This window comes from Balaenoptera acutorostrata, chromosome 3, assembly GCF_949987535.1.
Source record: "Balaenoptera acutorostrata chromosome 3, mBalAcu1.1, whole genome shotgun sequence".
Classification (NCBI taxonomy): domain Eukaryota; kingdom Metazoa; phylum Chordata; class Mammalia; order Artiodactyla; family Balaenopteridae; genus Balaenoptera; species Balaenoptera acutorostrata.
The window spans coordinates 93,628,777-93,647,403 of NC_080066.1; the positions used below are offsets into that span (position 1 = coordinate 93,628,777).

The following is an 18,627-nucleotide window of genomic DNA, read 5'->3' on the forward strand; positions in this document are numbered from 1 at the left end:
CAGCTGGTAACCGCCGAGTGGCCGGAGAGCGGGGCTGGGCGGAGGCGACGGGCGCCGGGGCGAGCGAGGCCGGGAGGGTCCTGGCGTCCGGGACTGGTGCTGGGGGTGGGCCCGGGGCGAGCCGGAACCCGGGAGCGGGTGGGCTGGCGGAGCTGGACGTGCGGCGCTGCGGCGCGGGGAGCCGACCCTGAGCTTGCCCCGCGTGGGGAGAGCCGAGCTCAGGGGGCGTCAGAGCCGGAGGCGGAGGAGTGAAGTCAGGGCTGAGTGGGCGGGAGAGAGCCTGGGCAAAGGTGAGGCCCAGAAGTGGGAATTGAGAGAGGGAGCTGGCACCCGAGGGAGCGCGTTGGAGTGGACACACTTGGGACGGGACACATTTTCAAAATGTCAGGCTGTTGCATTTTGTCCAGTTCCTCTTAACTTGGTTTTTCTTTTGGCGGCAGTCCCAAGCCCTCCCACTGACCCACCTCATCGCATTACCTGATAACCTCAGGTCCAGGTGGTGCCTGAATTCCTCTTTGTCCAACCCCGGGACTCCTGCTTTTTGTGGCTGCTGCTTTTAACTAGAAATGCTGTCACACAGGTGAAGGTGCCTGTCCACTTAGTCAACTACGCAGATTCTCTGTAATGACTCCTGTCTCATTTGTTTCAAAAAGCCTTGAGTCTGGATACAATGTGTTTGTCTTCTTAAGGGTAAAGAGGTTGGGAGGAAGGGAAGAGAACCTCTAAGGCTTGGTGCAACCCCAAAAATGAAATGACACTCGATTCTTTTATTTTCTTAACAGACATGGCCACTTATCACCCAGTAGGACACATGCAACTGCCCCGGGCTGATGCCATTCGTTCCCGACTCATTGATACTTTCTCTCTCCTTGAGCATCTGCACGGCTTGAGCCAAGCTGTGCCACGGCACACTATTCGAGAGATACTTGGTCAGCAGCCTGTTTCTTCACTAGGATGAATTTAAGACTCCCATCCACACCCTCCAAACAGTAGGAAGCAGAGAGGCAATTTTAAGGGTGGAAATTTCAGGGGAGATTGGTTTGGTTGCTAGTTTGGAAGTTACACCAAACTTGATAAAGGCTTTATAAATAAAACTCTGAATCCAGGAGATGGAACCCATGTCACTCACTTTTAGGCCTAGGGTAACTATAAGCCCTGGCTGACTTGGAAGTTTCTACCAAAGACACTTAAAACTTTGAGGGTTGAACCTGCAGCCTTTATTCTGGGCATGGACAGTGTTGGTCATAAGCAATAGGTTAGCTCTTACTCCAAAATAGTATTAGTTGCTGTGTGAAGGAGCAGCAAGGTAAGCCCCTGCACTAGGGGGCCCATTACGTAACCAGTGTTCCTGCCCCCAATCCTACCTGCTCCTGATACTCCCAAAGACTTCTTTATATATTTATCCACTGTCCCTTTTTTTGTTTTTGGTGTAGATCCTTCCTGTCAGAAGAAACTTATGTTGGGAGATCAACACCAGCTTGTGCGCTTCTCCATTAAGCCTCGTCATGTAGAACGGATTACACATGCCCAGAGACTGATGAGCACCCTTCGAGTGCGCTGCAGCGAGCGTCCACCTCTTTCCTTGTGGGCTGGATGGGTCCTTGAGTGTATCCTTTCATGCCACTCATTTTTATCGCATGGCTTTACGGTCTCTCTTGCCTCATCATCTGCCTATTGACTTATTTTTCCCTTCCCAATCTCCATTTTCTTCTCATTCTCACCGGTTCTGTTCTTGCCCTAATTATGTCACCTGCCTAAACCAGAAAGAACTCCACTCTATGTTTTCTTAAGAGAAAACAGGTCCTCTCTTCAGAAACTTTATCATCTTCCTCATCTTTCTGAATACAATTGTACTGATGGTTGAAATAGGTGAGAACTCACATTGAATGAAAGGGTGGGAGTCATTGTTCCTTTTAGGTTGATCATTTTACACATTTGAATGTTATTTGAATTGTGATAGGGACAATTAAGTCTCTTGGAGTAGGATTTGTGCAACTGCTAAGACCTAGAAATATTTGAAGGGCTCTGAAGTGTAGTAGATATAAGGTAGTCTAGACACTTAGAGGTGGGGTGTAGTAGTCTCACAAGGAATTGGAGATGGGAAGACCAGTTGCATTTCTTGTGTTAGTCTAATAATTTGAATGAATCTTTTCTAATAGAGATATTGGTACCTATCAGCAAGTGATCCAACATTTACATTTTTACAAATATGTTTAGAAAGATTAAGTACAAATAAGAAAACTCACAATGTATGTAAAGTTACAACTAAGATATTAGATGAGCCAAAAAAATGACTTAAAGAGTAGATGACTCTAAAACCAATCATAAATTTTATGAAATGTATTAAAAGCAAAAGAATGTGTGGAGAATCAATGACCTCATTTGATTATCATCTCAAACAAACTGCTCAGAAAGGACAGTAGAAGTACTCACTTCCTTGTTTCATCCTCACTATTTTGGGAAAGTTTCCCACTTTAAAAAGTCTTTTGGACTTCCCTGGTGGCGCAGTGGTTAAGAATCCGCCTGCCGGGCTTCCCTGGTGGCGCAGTGGTTGAGAATCTGCCTGCCAATGCAGGGGACACGGATTCGAGCCCTGGTCTGGGAAGATCCCACATGCCGCGGAGCAACTGGGCCCGTGAGCCACAACTACTGAGCCTGAGCGTCTGGAGCCTCTGCTCCGCAACGAGAGGCCGCGATAGTGAGAGGCCCGCGCACCGCGATGAAGAGTGGCCCCCACTCGCCACAACTGGAGAAAGCCCTCACACAGAAACGAAGACCCAACACAGCCAAAAATAAAAATAATAAATAAATAATAAATTAAAAAATTAAATAAAAAAAAAAAGAATCCGCCTGCCAATGCAGGAGACATGGGTTCAAGCCCTGGTCCGGGAAGATCCCACATGCCACGGAGCAACTAAGCCTGTGCACCACGACGGCTGAGCCTGCACTCTAGAGCCCCAAGAGAAGCCCGTGCACCGCAACAAAGAGTAGCCCCCACTCGCCGCAACTAGAGAAAGCCTGCGCAGCAACGAAGACCCAACGCAGCCAAAAAATAAATAATAAAAATTAAAAGTAAATTTAAAAAAAATAGTCTTTTAATTGAATCAGGTCAAAGGCATTTAAATACACAACAGTATTTGGTGTCATTGACCAACTGCGGTATACTATATGCTTTGATAATGATAATTGGCAAGTATTTGCCTTGTGGGATTAGGGATATAGATTTCAGCCTTGGAATAAAGTAAATAGCAGTAAATATATGGAATTCCCTGGATCTAACAGACAAATCAGAATAGAATAGCACTAACCATTCTTTTTGGTAAAACAGCTGAATATGAAACATGATCACTGTGCCAGAGGATAGGTGGATTGCCTGAGTGGGAATCACCTGGCAAGCTCATGAAAATTGTATCTTATTAAGTACATTCTCATAGTAGAAAGACAGGAGGGATTTTGCAAAGGGAAATAATTTGTGACAGATTTCTTTGAATAGACTAATTCGTGTGATAAACATTAAGACTTTGTTTAGACTTTTAAAAAGCAATTTTCCAGATCATAAAGAATGCTGTTATAGATAAGGAACAAAACAGTTCTCTAGATCAAAGCTCCCCAATCTTTTTTGTCTTATGATTTTGTTTCCCAGAAAAACATATATAACCTTGGAAACCTCCACAGTAATTTTAATCATTTTATTTTATCACATTTTTTCTGTGATATGGAGAAGCAAGTTGAAGTAAAAATGATAATTTAGACCAACATGTTGCTAAATATTGTATTTTAGTGTTTATTATATAATTTTAATAATCATAAAATGTAAGCAAATTTTTACTTTTGCCATTTTATAAGTGATCATGCTTTTTTTAAAGAAAATATATGATTTGTCTACAAATGAATTTTTAAGTGACATTATATATTAAGTTCGGTTTGGGGATCAAATATATTTAATTTATGGTTTTTTGGGTTTTTTTTGTCTGTGTCAAGTGGCTCGCGAGATCTTAGTTGCCTGACCAGGGATTGAACCTGGACCCATGGCAGTGAAAGCACCGAGTCCGAACCACTGGACCCTGGACTGCCAGGGAATTCCCTATGTATTATATTTCTAAATTTTCTGTTTCTTTTAAAAAGTTTAGATATAACATATATCAGTTTTAGGTTTACAACATTGTGTATTGTATGTTAAATACATGTTATATGTTAAAGTGTAGGTGGAAATTTAATTATGTGTTTGGGCATAAAAAAATAGAAAAAAAAATCTACTTCCACAATGATATTGGTAATTCTACTTTGCACTTTAAACATCAATGGGCTTATTTTTATAATTTTCATATTTTGTTTCTAAATGGTGAGAGAGTGAGAAAAGAAAAAAGATTTGGCTCATTTGCAAGTCCTTCTCTGAAAATAACACATCGTGAGTGTGAATAGTCCTTATTTCCAACAAAAAACTGAGTACAACATTATTATAATTTAAACACTGATTTTTGAGGTTCTAGAGATATCTTGATGCACCATATAAAATTTTCTATCGGATGAATGCAATTTATAGAATCTGATGAAGATTGTCTTGAGATAAACTTGCAGAATTATTCTTTTGCTCTTCATTAAGTTGTATTTCAACATCAGTGTTCCTTACTTCATTAATGTAATTAGCCAAAACATTGCTAAAAGCAATAACAATTTAAAGCTGTAAGTGTCAAAATCTACACAGCAATTTGTGTTGTTCAGGGTGATTGAGTATTCTCTTGTCTCTATTAACTGCCAGGCATATCAGTCATAGTGCATTTGGAGGCTCTCAGATTGTTCTGTCTCAAAGAGAAAATTCTATTTAGCTTTTAAACCTATTTTGATCTCAATGCTTTTTTCTACAGCATGATATACATCTATTAAATGTATAGAAGAGGTGAAGAGGGTTGAAAGATGAAGGCAAATGAGTTAAGGAATTGAAGTTAGCAAATAATTAGGTTCTAGAGAGAAAGTATAGGATTCAATTTGCTTTGCAGAATAAAATCAATTTTAGGCAGAGTAGAAAGGGGAAACTTTAAAAGTTAACAAAGAACCAAGTAATTTCTTATTGTAACCTAATATGCCCCATGAATCTGGCTTCTTGTTCCTAGATCTGTTATAAAACACTTTCCATATCATGGCCCTACATTTGCGTTCTTTTCTCAAGACCTATTGCTTCTTCATGAAGTTTGGTACCAGGGTAACAGAACAGACAGGGTTGGTGGTCGTTAAGAGAGCAATCCCGGGCTTCCCTGGTGGTGCAGTGGTTGAGAGTCTGCCTGCCGGTGCAGGGGACATGGGTTGGAGCCCTGGTCTGGGAGGATCCCACATGCCGCGGAGCGGCTAGGCCCGTGAGCCACAATTACTGAGCCTGCGCGTCTGGAGCTTGTGCTCCGCAACAAGAGAGGCCGTGATAGTGAGAGGCCCGCGCACCGCAATGAAGAGTGGCCCCCGCTTGCCACAACTAGAGAAAGCCCTCGCACAGAAACGAAGACCCAATGCAGCCATAAATAAATATTAATTAATTAATTAATTAATTAATTAAACATCATTTAATTTTAAAAAAAAAGAGCAATCCCTTGGTGGCTCTCTGACCCCAGAGTGGGAAGGCAGTAACTTGTAGCTGTTACACATACCAGTACCAGCAGGGGATGAGTTGTAGCTATTTTTCATGTTCGATTCTGTCCTCCCCTGAATTTCACAGGCTGAAGCAACAATGGCATTAAGAAGAGAAACTCAAAAGAAAAATGGTATAGCAGTGGGCACAACTGTGGTTTTTAACAGTTGCTGATCATTCTCTATCATTCAGCTTCCTGCTTCTTTGCCCTTTACTCATCCTTTGCTCTATTCTCACAGAATTGCTCGAATCCTCAAATACCCAACTGTGGCCACTGAAGCTGACTCTGGAGGTGGCAGCTTGGTTCATCTTGCTTGTTTTCATCTTGGAGATCCTTCTTATGTGGCTGTCCAGCTTTTTCCTCTTCTGGAAGAATGCCTGGAATGTCTTTGACTTTGTTGTCACCATATTGGTAAGGATAGATATCCTGAAGATTAGTTTACTGGGCTGAGAAATGTGCCTATGTGAATCAAAGACAAGAAAAGTTAAGATAATTAGAGCACAGGAAGAAACAAATAGAAATGTACCTAACCTCTTTATTTTGATTTTTCTTTTCTCTAGAAGTCAGGTATGGTAGGAGTTGTTGGTATTAGGAACAAGGAAGAATCTGATCACAACATTAACCCCAGCAATAACATCTACCAGTTACTAACCACTTAGTAAATGTCAGGAACTATCCTGTTTTTCATGCATTTTTTAAAATTTGAGCTCCACAACAACTCAATGAGTTAAGCACTGTATTTATCCCCTTTTAATGTCTGAGCAAGTTGAAGTGCAGGGTTCAAGTAATTTCTTATAGAAAGGCTGAATAGGAAACAGTCCCCAAGAGAATGCTTTTCAAAGGATAATGACCAAGGAACTATGACAATGAAGAGATAAAGAAGGGGCAACTGTGCGTGGGTGCTTTGGGGTATATTTTACTCATGATCTGTGTGTTTCCTACAGTCCCTGATTCCTGAGGTTGTGGTGCTGGTAGGGGTAACAAGCCATTCCGTATGGCTCCAGTTGCTGAGGATCTGCCGGGTGCTAAGGTCTCTTAAACTCTTTGCACGATTCTGTCAAGTTCGAGTCATTATTTTGGCCCTGGTCAGGGCCCTCAAGGTGATTTGACTGCTGCAGCTGTATCAAGTGGGCAAGGTGGATAAACATGGGGGTTTAACATGAAACAGTCTGGGTGGATGAAAGAAGGCAATGAAAGACCCTGTGAAATGTTGTCGATGAGAAAGGGCTAGGGACAAGCTGCTGTGTTCTAGAGATGACTGGGCTCAGGCTAGAAGTGAGGGTTTGGTGGGGCATTTCCAGGGTGGGTCTGACTAGGCTGTAGGTGGAGATCAGCCTAGTCTGGCCCAGCTCTGACTCAAGGTCATGGCCTCTAGAGCATGACCTTCCTCTTGATGTTGCTGCTCATCTTCTTCTACATTTTTGCCGTGGCTGGTGTCTACTTCTTCGAGAGTTACACCCGTTCAACTCGCCAGGACCTGGAGTATCACATGTTCTTCTCGTATGCAGGACTGGGGGAAGCCTGGGTTGGGGGAGAGAATTGGGGCATGAGACTGGGAAGCCAGTCCAAAGTACAGTAATAAAAAAAGTATAGTATATTGTAAGAAACGGGAATAGAACACAGTAAGGAGAGGTAAAGAGAAAGCGAAGGAATAGTGAGTGGTATTAGCTCCAATTTTGAGGATAGGTCAGGTATTCCTGGTTTGCTTTGGGTTTTGCAAATTCAAACTTATCCTCTTCTTTAAATAGCAGTATACTCCAGTGGTTAAACCCTGGTTTCTATGTCTCAGTTACCTCTTTTGAAAAATGGGATTAAAAGTAGTACTACTTCATAAGAGTGTAGGGATAAATGAGGTAATTCATTTAAGCATTTAGCACAGCATTTCACACATTGTAAGTGATCAGTAAATGTTACTATGACCTCAAACATGGTCACTGGTTTTACCCCAATCTCTTAAATGTAGAGATTACACATGCACACACTTAACACACACTTAAATTCTTTCAAAAGTAAAATCCTGATAAGCTTTTTGTCTAGAGAACACTGATTACTAGTAGAAAGTCAATTTGGATTTAGAGGAGACAATGTCATTTGTGAATTGGAATCCAATCTTGTCAGCACCTCACAGGTCTCTATCTTAGACTAACAGGTAGTTTTGTAAGAGTATTGACTTGGGGAAGTCCTAGAATTCATTCTATTCAGGCTCTGATGTTTTCAATAATCTGTATATGGAGGGATAAGAAGGAAAATCTAGATATCTTCCTGAGACCTTTTGTGATATATTCATTATCATTCATTATTTGGAATCCCATGTTTATGTCACATATCCATCCATTTACTTGACTGTCAGTTCATGCCAACAAACTAAGTAGGCATGATGTTTGCTAAATTTGTAAGTGACTTTCCGTTAGGCGAAGTCCATAGAACAGTGGAGAATTAACTTACAAAAAAATGATGTGTAGTTGGTGATTCAGTTTTTAAACATTCAGTTAATACCTATGTATTAAATACCTACTGTGCCCCAGGCACTGATGGAATGGTGAGAGCTATTCATAGATTATTCATGATAAAGGAAAACCTAATAAAACAATCTCAAACTGAAGAAAGATTAGGTAAAAAATTGAGTATGGTAGAAAAGGAGCTAAAGTCAGAGCAAACTACAAAAAAATGCGCTTATGTTGCTTTGAGAGTAAGAATGATAGTGTTTCTTAGAGAATTAGCTCTCTCTGTCTATACACACACCTCCTTTTTCTTTAGGGACCTGCTGAATTCCGTAGTGACAGTGTTCATTCTCTTTACTATGGATCACTGGTATGCACTGCTTCAGGATACCTGGAAGGTGCCTGAAGTCAGCCGCACCTTCAGCAGCATCTATGTCATCCTCTGGTTGTTACTTGGTTCCATTATCTTTCGAAACATCATAGTAGCCATGATGGGTAAGCATAGAAGAGGTGAAACTTGGTGAGAGGGGTGTTTGGGAAGAAATTAGAGCGAAAGCTAGGATTGGTGGAGAGAGAGAACCCGATGTAACAGGAAAGTGCGGGGCCTGGAATGGATATTTCACTTGGTTTCTCCCCACCCAAGCCCTCTCCCCAGGTCTAGTCACCACCATCTCCCAACTCCTAATGGCCCTTTGGGGCAGTTACTAACTTCCAGAATATCAGAAATGAGCTGAACGAGGAGATGACACACCTGGAGGTTCAGCACAAAGCCGACATATTCAAGCGGCAGATTATCCAGAGGTCTGCTTCCCCATTTTCAAACCCAACTTTAGTTCTTGAGGGTGCCCTGATCTCATTCTCTGTTTCTGCTCCTTGGCCGCAATGCCATTTTCCCCTTTGTGACAGATTTGCCTCAGAGTTAGAATTTCCCCAGCTCTAAAATATTGCCGGATTCTTTATCCACTGTCAGGGCTTCCCCACTCTTTTTCACTTCTTTACTACAACTTATTCTCCTCACTGGATGATCAGAATTCTTTTTTCCTTACTACACTCCTGCTTCAGTGTAACTCTCTTCACTCTTTTGTGTTTTTTGCTTTGCAGGAGACAAAACCTAATCCCCGAGGCACAGAGGTCAAGTGTTAGCAAAATGGATGCCAGGTTAGGAGTGTATATGTGAAGTGGGATGGACACACATGAAGGAGGAAAGGGTAGAAAACCAAAGGTGAAGATTGGCTTTGAGAGAGAATTCATTCATTCAATAACTATTTATTGTAGTGGGTTAAATGGTGGCATATCCAAAAAGATATGTCCATGTCCTAACTCCCGGAACCTGTGAACATGACCTTATTTGGAAAAAGGGTCTTTGCAGATGCAATTAAATTAAGGATCTTGAGATGTGATCATTCTGGATTATCCAGGTGGGCAATAAATCCAGTGACAAGGGTCACTGGATTTAAGAGACTGGAGAGAAGACATAGACATAGAGAATAGGAGAAGATGTCAAGATAGAGATAGAGATTGGAGTGATGCAACCACAAGCCAAAGGAAGCCAGTGGATGCAAGGCAACTGCCAGAAGCAAGAAGAAGCAAGGAACCTTCTCCCTTTGAGATTCCAAAGGGAGAATTGCCCTGTTGACACATTGATTTCAGACTTCCGGCTTCCAGAACTGTGAGAGAATAAATTTCTGTTGTTTTAAGCTACCAAGTTTGTGGTAATTTCCTATAGCAGCCACAGGAAACTAATAAAAGTACCTTCCATGAAACATGTTATTCAAGACCCTGAGTGTTCAGCAGGGTTCAGGACAAGGGAGCAGAAGGAGAAATAAGAACTCCATCAACAAATAATTATTGAATGCTTATTAGTTGCTCAGAGTATATCAGTGAACAAAATAAACAATAATGCCATTCTCATGGAGCTTATATACTAGTAGGAGGAAAGAGACAGTAAACAATAATCATATTAATAAGAAAATTAACACATTAAAATATAAGCATTGAATATAAAAATAATGTATATATGTGTGTATAACTGAGTCACTTTGCTATAAGCAGAAATTAACATTGTAACTCAACTATACTTCAATAAAAAATAAATTTAAAAATATGATAAGCATTATAAAAAAGTAAAAAGTAGAACAGGTTAAGGGGGATTGGAGTATAAGAGGGGGGGTTGCATATGGGTTGTAATTTTAAACTAGTCAGGGTGGCCTCTGAAAAGGTAACATTTGAGCAAAGACTTGGAGAAGGTCAGGGGATTACTATGTGGATATCTATGGGAAGAGTATTATAGGCAGATGGAACAGCTAGTACAAAGGTCCTGAAACAGAAGCATGCCTGGTGTGTTTGAGAAATAGCAAGGAAGCTACTGTGACTGAAGCAGAGAAAGTAGGGGGGAGAATGATAGGACATGAGGTCAGAGAGGTGATGGGGACCTGATCCTGTAGGGCTGTGGGGACCATTGTGAGGACTTAGGCTTTGATTTTGGGTGAAATGGGGAACAGCGGAGCAGTGACATGCAGTGACTTACATTTAAGAAGGATTAGTCTGGTTGCTGTGTTGATGATAAACTGAGGGAAGAATAAACGAAGAAGCAGAGAGATGAGTTAGGAGGCTATGCTGCTATACAGGCAAGAGGCATTGATGGCTCAGACCAGAGTGGTACCAGTGGTACTAGTGAGAAAAGATATATTTTGAAGGTAGAGTCAACAGGCTTTTTTTTTTTTTTAATTTATTTTATTTTATTTTTTATTTTTGGCTGTGTTGGGTCTCCATTGCTGTGCGCGGGCTTTCTCTAGTTGTGGTGAGCCGGGGCTACTCGTTGTCGTGGCTTCTCTTGTTGCAGAGCACAGGCTCTAGGCGCACACGCTTCAGTAGTTGTGGCACGTGGGCTCAGTAGTTGTGGCTTGCGGACTGTAGAGCTCAGGCTCAGTAGTTGTGGCTCATGGACTTAGTTGCTCCGTGGCATGTGGGATCTTCCCGGGCCAGGGCTCAAACCTGTGTCCCTTGCATTGACAGGCGGATTCTTAACCACTGTGCCACCAGGGAAGCCCTCAACAAGCTTTCTTGATGGATTGGATGTGGAGTATGAGAGAAGAATTAAGGATGAAAGTTCTGACCCAAGCAACTGGAAGGGTTGATTAGCTGAGATGGGGAGGGCTGTGGGTGGAAGAGGTTTGGTGGGCAGAGAGTTCAGTTTTGATGAATTTGAGATGTCCTTAGACATTCAAGTGGTGCTAAGTGCATAAAAGTTGTATATACAAGTCTGGATTAAGGAGTGAGGTCTGGACAAGAGGCTTAAATTTACATCTAGTAGGCATTTGAACTCAGGAGATGAGATCACCAAAGGAGCAACTGTAGATGGAGAAGATATAAAGAGCTGAGCCCAAGGTCCCCCTAATATTAAGAGATGGAATCGAGGGGGCAGAGGCTATAGTTGTGGTGTAATAGGCATAGGGCCAAGGGGTGGGGGGCTAAAACTTTGCAAAATAAGGTGGGGTGTGGAACGTGGAAGCCCGAGTAAGACTGAGCACAGACGTTATGTGGTGAGGGGCACTAATAGGGATACATGACATGGGATAATTTAGGTTGGATGTGCTTAAACTTAGGTTTTGGGAGCAGTTTGGCCTTCATTGTCTTAAGTCATAGCTTTAGGCCAGGGCCAGAATTAGAATAATGAAAGAACTAGCCATATCGTGTAAATGTATTTGAAGCAATAACATTTTGCCTTTCACTTACAGAGATGCCAATCAACAAGGGGAATCTTTGGACTTAACAGTAGCTTCTAAAGAAGAGTCCATACACAGTGCCACTAAAGAGAGTTCAAGAGCATCTAAGTCAAAACCAAAGAAGTCCTTGTCAAAAATGAAGAAGTCTGCATTTTCCTCTTCCTCCTCATATTCATCTTCCTACTGTTCCTCTTCTTCTGACTCCAGATATTATGACCCTGTTGGTAAGCCAAGGGTTTCTCCCAGTTGAATTCAGACTCCTCTTCTCCATGAGACATCCCAGTCTTAATAGGAACTCTCCCACTATGCCCATTTCCCAATTTTCTCCACCAGTCCGATTTTCTGGCCTTTGTTACTTTCTTCACGCTTCTTCATTTCCCCTGTGCTTCTGCTGCACTTTGGAAAAGTATGGTTGTGGCTCTCTTTGTTTATTGTAAAAGTGGTGTCTTGGTGATACATACTTTTCTCTCTCTCCTTCCTATATCCTCTTTCATCCCTGCTTTCTCCTCACCTGCCCCCATAGAGTTGATCAGCTTTTATCCAACTTCCACGAATCTAGATATGTTTTTGAGAAGCATTTCTCCCTCCAGGTCAGTTGGACTGGGAGACTCGTGTGCACCAGAATCTGCCTGGGCTAATGGATATGGATCAGGATGAACGTGTTGTTTGGCCTAGGGATTCACTCTTCCGATATTTTGAGTTGCTAGAAAAGCTTCAGTACAACCTAGAGGAGCGTAAGCGGTTGCAGGAGTTTGCAGGTATGGATTTAGGGCAGCCATGGAGACCAGGAGTTAAGTCCATTGGAGTAGCATATATAACTGGGGAGAAGAAGGGTGTTTGCTGTTTTGGCACCTCAGCCTCTGAATTTCCACCTCACACCTAAAAAAGGCAAATTCACAGTTTGGTATGTCACATTCTGGGCATATGTCCAGATTTCTTCTAACCTAGTGAGGACCTGGCAACCCTTCTTCTCTGGTAGGGGACACCTAAATCCTGTTAGGTCTGAGAGCTTATTTCCCAAGAGGAGAGCATCCAGTTCCAGCTGCTTTAAATTAGGATAAGGTGGGCTCTCACTCTATTTGGGCAGCCTGTCCCCTTTTGTACATGTTGCTTCTCTTTGAAGGTCACCTTTCAGACCTCAACAGTAAGGGCCTCAGGCTCAAGTTCAATAGCTATAGGGATTAGACAGTCAGCAGAAAGCCCACAAGTGCCCACTGTCCTCAAGAGGTTTATGAATTACAGACTCCTCTTCCTTTCAGTCCCTTCTACAGTCAAGCCTATGCAGAGAAAATATGTGATTAAAATAGTAAAGTTTAGGACTTCCCTGGTGGTCCAGTGGTTAAGAAACCGCCTTTCAATGCAGGGGATACACGTTTGATCCCTGGTCGGGGAGCTAAGATTCCACATGCCATGGGGCAACTGAGCCCACGCGCCACAACTACTGAGCACGCGTGCCACAGCTAGAGAGAGAAGCCCGTGCGCCGCAAGGAAGATCCTGTGTGCCGCAACTAAGACCCGACACAGCCAAATAAATAAATGTTTTTAAAAAATAGTAAAGTTGGGACTTCCCTGGTGATGCAGAGGTTAAGAATCCGCCTGCCAATGCAGGGGACATGGGTTCAAGCCCTGTTCCAGGAAAATCCCACATGCCGCAGAGGAACTAAGCCCGTGCGCCACAACTACTGAGCCTGTGCTCTAGAGCCCACGAACCACAACTACTGAGACCATGTGCCACAGCTACTGAAGCCCACGTACCTAGAGCCCATGCTCTGCAACAAGAGGAACCACCGCAATGAGAAGCCCGTGCACCACAACGAAGAGTAGCCCCCGCTCGCCGCAACTAGAGAAAGCCCTCGCGCAGCAGTGAAGACTCAACACAGCCAAAAATAAAATAAATAAAATAAATTAATTTTAAAAAAATTCTCTAAAAAAAAATAGTAAAGTTTGATTTAAGCTGAGAACTACCTGCTCAAAATTATTTTCCCTAAATTTCTCATTTGAGATTTCACCACTTAGAGATTAATTTGGATCAATGAATTTTCCCTCTAAAAATACAAAAACTAGAAGAGTTAGGGGCAATTTTTTTTTTAACAATTTAATGTGGATTAGTGTTATCCTTCTAATACCTAGCTGAAGTCAACCCAAAGTGAAAATATCAATGGGGGAAGAGGAATGTGTGTGTGGTGGGCACAGGAGAGCAATAAGAGGAATTTATAACATTGGAACATGGAATTTAGAGCAGGATGTCAGACAGGCTTTGCCTACTTCAGAATGTTGCATTGTTATTCTGCTCTTTCCAAATGTCCTCAGCCCTGCCTCCCCATTTGTTCTGGGGAGAACAGGGTGAAAGGGTGGCGAAGGTAGCAAGATGGCTTCTTTAATCTTGATTAATTCATCTGTGGCAAAGAGGACAGACTCATATGGCTTAATTTAGAGTAAAGATTAGTAAAAATTTGAGTGGAAACCTAGAACCCAGAAAAACAGGGTCTTCACCAAACATTTGTATTTTCTGAATATTCTTAGCTCTCCAGCCTCACAGTCTGTTTCTTTACAGTGCAGGCACTGATGAACTTTGAAGACAAGTAAAGCTGACAGCGGATGACTTCGCTATCTTTGGCAAAAATTAATGAAGGGAAGTGTTGGAAATGGAGAATTCAAAGTATAAATGTCTAATAAATCCTGCTGATAATTGTGCAGTGGTCTGTCTCTGAGACATAGGGGATACTGAAAATATAAGATCAGGTGAAAGTTAGTTCAGATGCCAGTGAGGCCCATGGTCCTTGGCTTTCTACCTTTTCCACAGCTCCTGAGTCTCACTCTTTCCTTGGCTTTGTCACTATAGCCTCCACCTTTTCTACAGCATCTACTTCCTGCTAGAGTCCTAATTTCACCTTCTCCCTCACTGGTGGGTACAGGACCCTGGGGGTTGGGGGTAAGGAGACCCCAGGAGCTGTGAGTGTAACTAATTGAGAACTGTTGTTTCCATTGCTACTCTAAGAACATTGCTTCTCCTGGGCACCATTAACCTCAATCAAACATCATTTTCACCTGTTTCTGGGCCAAAAGAGCGTCCCTTTATTCCATTTCCTTGCCTTTTCTGAGGGCAGTGATTCTGTTCTGTAGGGGGCGGGGCAAATCAGTATGTCCCACAGATTTTTTAGAGTCAATCTATCTCCTGTCAAAGTAGGAACACGTTTTATATACAACGTCACTGAAAGGGGATTATCCAATGTTTTAATGTTTCTAGTTACTGGTGACTTATTATCTAGAGGGGATGATGTTCCATTGTTGGATGACTCAAGTCTTTAGACAGGTTTATTATTAAAAATTCTATCACTTATTGAGTGCTTAACATGTATGAACATACACATGTATGAGGAATACATGAAACACTGAATTGTGTTCTTTAAAATGGTAAATTTTATGTGAATTAGATCTTAATTTTTAAAATAAAGTAAGAAAAGATTATTTGAAACCAATAACCAACATTATGTTTCAAGGAAAAGCATTTTAGTCATTCCCCGTAAAATGTGGGACAAAACAAAAATGTTTTAAAAATAAATGTCAATATATAATATTAAAATCTTATAATAAGAAATAAATACTTGGAAAGAAGAACTACAAATACTATTTTTAGACACAATTGTATACCTAGAAACCCCAAAGGAATCAAATAGAATTGGAGATAACAAAGAATTTCTATTAAGTACAAATAGAAGAAATGAGGACTGGAGAGAGAAACCTGAGAAACGGGAACACTTAAGGGATAGGAGGAGGAGGAGCCAGAAAAAAGCCTGAGAGGGAAGAACTGAAGAGACAGGAGGATAATCATTCTAGAGTAATGTCCCTAGAATTTCAAGAAAAGAATGGTCCAGTAAGATCTGGATTGGAGCATCCATTGAACCCAGCAATCAGAATACAATAAATATAATAAAACAGAATAAGGAAGTATTTAATAAATCTTACATGTGCTATCCACAAAGTAAATGCTCATCGAGCAGTATCATTGAGTAGCTTTGCTCAAAGTGTGTTCTGAGGACCAGCAGAATTGGCTTCACCTGACTTGTTAGAAGCACAGACTCTCAGGTCCCATCCTCAGGGCCTATTGAATCAGGTGTTACATACGCACATTAAAGTTTCAAAAAGCACTGCTTTATAGCTATGTGATGACTGATCCCTTCCTGCTTTCTATAGTTAACCTTCTCAAATGAATGGCCCGTGCATGCTGCCTCATTCTTTAACTCCTTCCTTAACGAAAATGATCTGGTTTCAATTCTATTGGAATGGAATTTATTCAACAAATTTGAATTTTTCCTATGTTCCTATTTCCAGACACTGTTTTGGGCGTTTGGATATGTCAATGAATGAACAAGACAGAGATCCCTGCCAGTTCTAACTAGCTCCCCATAAGATCCCCAAATAATAAATAACTTCCATGAAGACAGTGATTTTTACCTCCTTCTATTTTTTCCCCCAAATTGTCTTTCCAGCAGCCCAGAGCCATGTGATAACATCTGCTCAAAAACAAAACCAAACTTTTTCTGCTTAAATAAAAATATTTTAAGGTCTGAGGATCAAGCCCCACTGGCAATGAATCCATTACTCCTCCAGCTTCCTTTTTATCCTTGCCCTGACCTAAAAACCCTGCTATAACTTTTACCAGTATTCTCAAGTCAAGGAAGAGATTCAGGCTCTATGCCAGGTAAGTATGAAGGTTCCTCAGGAGCATTTTGGAAGTGAAGTTAGAATTTAGATATTGTGATACAATTGAATTTTTTCACATATGGTTTGTATTAAGCTTTTATTTTGGAACATAGTTTCCCCCTTTGATCTTCAGTTATCACTCACATTGTCAAATATCAATGGATGGATACATAACTTTTTTTTATGTATGGTGTTTTATGTAAGGTGTTTCTGTTTAAGGACACCTTATTTAATATATGTTGTTGATTCATTAGCATTGACCTCTGTCAACAGCACTATAACTCATGCTTGAATAAAGTTTATCAAACACACGTTTTCTCTGTAAGGTGCATCACAGCCTTCCTGTGCCTGGGAACACTAGAAAGCACTTCAGCACTAAGCTGGGGGGCCATTTTAAACAGCGAAATCACCAACAAAAAGCACAAAAATGCTAAAATTGTGGCACTAAATAGATCATGAAAAGGACACTGATTTACAGTATGAGAAGAAGATGGAGTATTGCCTTGTTTCCCATCCAAGTACTAACCAGGCCCAACCCTGCTTAGCTTCCAAGATGAGATCAGGCACATTCAGGGTGGTATGGCTGTAGAGGAGTATTGCCTTGTTTGAACTCAGCTGGGGATGTACACATCAGGCGACTCACATTTTTTACCACTCTGCAGATGTCTGTGAGTGATTGTGAAAATGCCATAGGTATTGATTTTGGGGTCACAAATAAATTTCAGTGAGCGGAGGAATCTACAACAGAACTCACAAATAAGAATTTACTCTAAATGCTGTGTGATAATCTGGAGCTTTAGGCTAGTTGGCCTTATGACACTGTCATCTCAATGTGTGGTTTCTAGGTTACGTCAACAGGGAAGAGATTGCTGGAGCATCATTCACTAGCTCTTAAATTCTTTGGTCATTCTCTATCCATTAGCCAAAACTAATCACCTGACCCCACCTAACTGCAAGAGATCTGGGGACTGCTTGGATCCTTAGTGAGCAATATATATCTATATTTAAGTTACAAAAGGCAAACCAAAAAGGGAGAAAAACAATTGCACTTTACAAAGGGAGGCCTCTGTTCTAATCAGACAGAACGTGCCCTGTGGTTGATTTGGGGGATTGAGGATGCTTCAGATTTCTCAACTCCTTTGGCTCCTTGCAAGTATCTCCATTCCAATTGCCAGATCACAGAGCATTCCAATCACCCCACCAATCTAATCCATTTCACTTTAGCAACACACATGATTAATATCGTGCTCTGGACCCCCGTAATTTCAGTTTGTTGATTCTGGTTTTCTCTCTTTCCATTTGCTCATCTGAGGATTGGAACTTGTCTTGCTTTTGTTGAACCTTACCATAGTATAAGCAGTAACTTGCTTGTATTGAATAAGGCTGATATCTTTGCTATAAACCTTAAGCACTTCATCCTCAGTTGGCACATAGTCTGAATCCTTGGCAGCCACAGGATTGCTTAACCTGATTGCTCCATCATCATGTGGAGTGCCAAGAATTTCCCCTCCTGGGTTGAGGGAGTCCTCATTGTTCCCCTCTCTGCTTGATTCAGCTAGTTCCATACTTGTCCTAAAGGTCTTTCACTCAAGACACTACTTCCTGGTGACAATTTCTGTATTAATTAGGACTCTTTAGTTTCAAATAAAAGAATTCATATTGAGCTAGTCTAATAATAATAGTAGTCACATTTAGTGAATGTTTATTCTGTACCAGTGTCTGGCACATAATGGGTGCTTACTCTTTTTGAATGAATGCCAGGCACTGTGCTAAATACTTTAAATGCCTTATCAAATCTAATACTCATGACAACTCTATACTAGTATTTCTCCTTTTTACAGAAAAGAACACTGTGCCACAGAGAGGTTTAGAAACGGCCCAGGACACACTGCTAGTATATGTTGGAGCCAGGACTTGAACCCAGCCATCTCATTTTTTGCTACCCTATTAGCAAAAAGGAGAATTTATTATAAGAGGGTTGTTATAGAATCAAGGGTGGAAATTCAAGTGGATTGCAGAATGGGCTGGAACCAGGAGCTAGAAAGCTGTTGGGAACCCAGGCCGTATTCTTCCTCTGATTCTCCTCTCTGCTTTTCAGACTAGATGTACCTTTGATGAGCAAAGAGAAAATATTGGCAA

The 18,627-nt window shown here is 41.5% G+C and overlaps 1 protein-coding gene across 1 annotated transcript; it reads left to right on the plus strand.

Annotated features, from left to right (window-relative positions):
• Positions 1-2: 2 nt before the first annotated feature.
• CATSPER2 (cation channel sperm associated 2) lies at positions 3-14,476 on the plus strand. Its single transcript, XM_028162308.2, has 13 exons — positions 3-290; positions 783-929; positions 1,434-1,607; positions 1,801-1,869; positions 5,857-6,029; positions 6,563-6,718; positions 6,994-7,118; positions 8,376-8,554; positions 8,761-8,860; positions 9,161-9,217; positions 11,797-12,008; positions 12,375-12,542; positions 14,339-14,476. Exons 2-13 carry the CDS (start codon positions 785-787, stop codon positions 14,368-14,370), a joined length of 1,590 nt encoding a protein of 529 aa, XP_028018109.2. The 5' UTR covers positions 3-290; positions 783-784; the 3' UTR covers positions 14,371-14,476.
• The last annotated feature ends 4,151 nt before the right edge of the window (positions 14,477-18,627 follow it).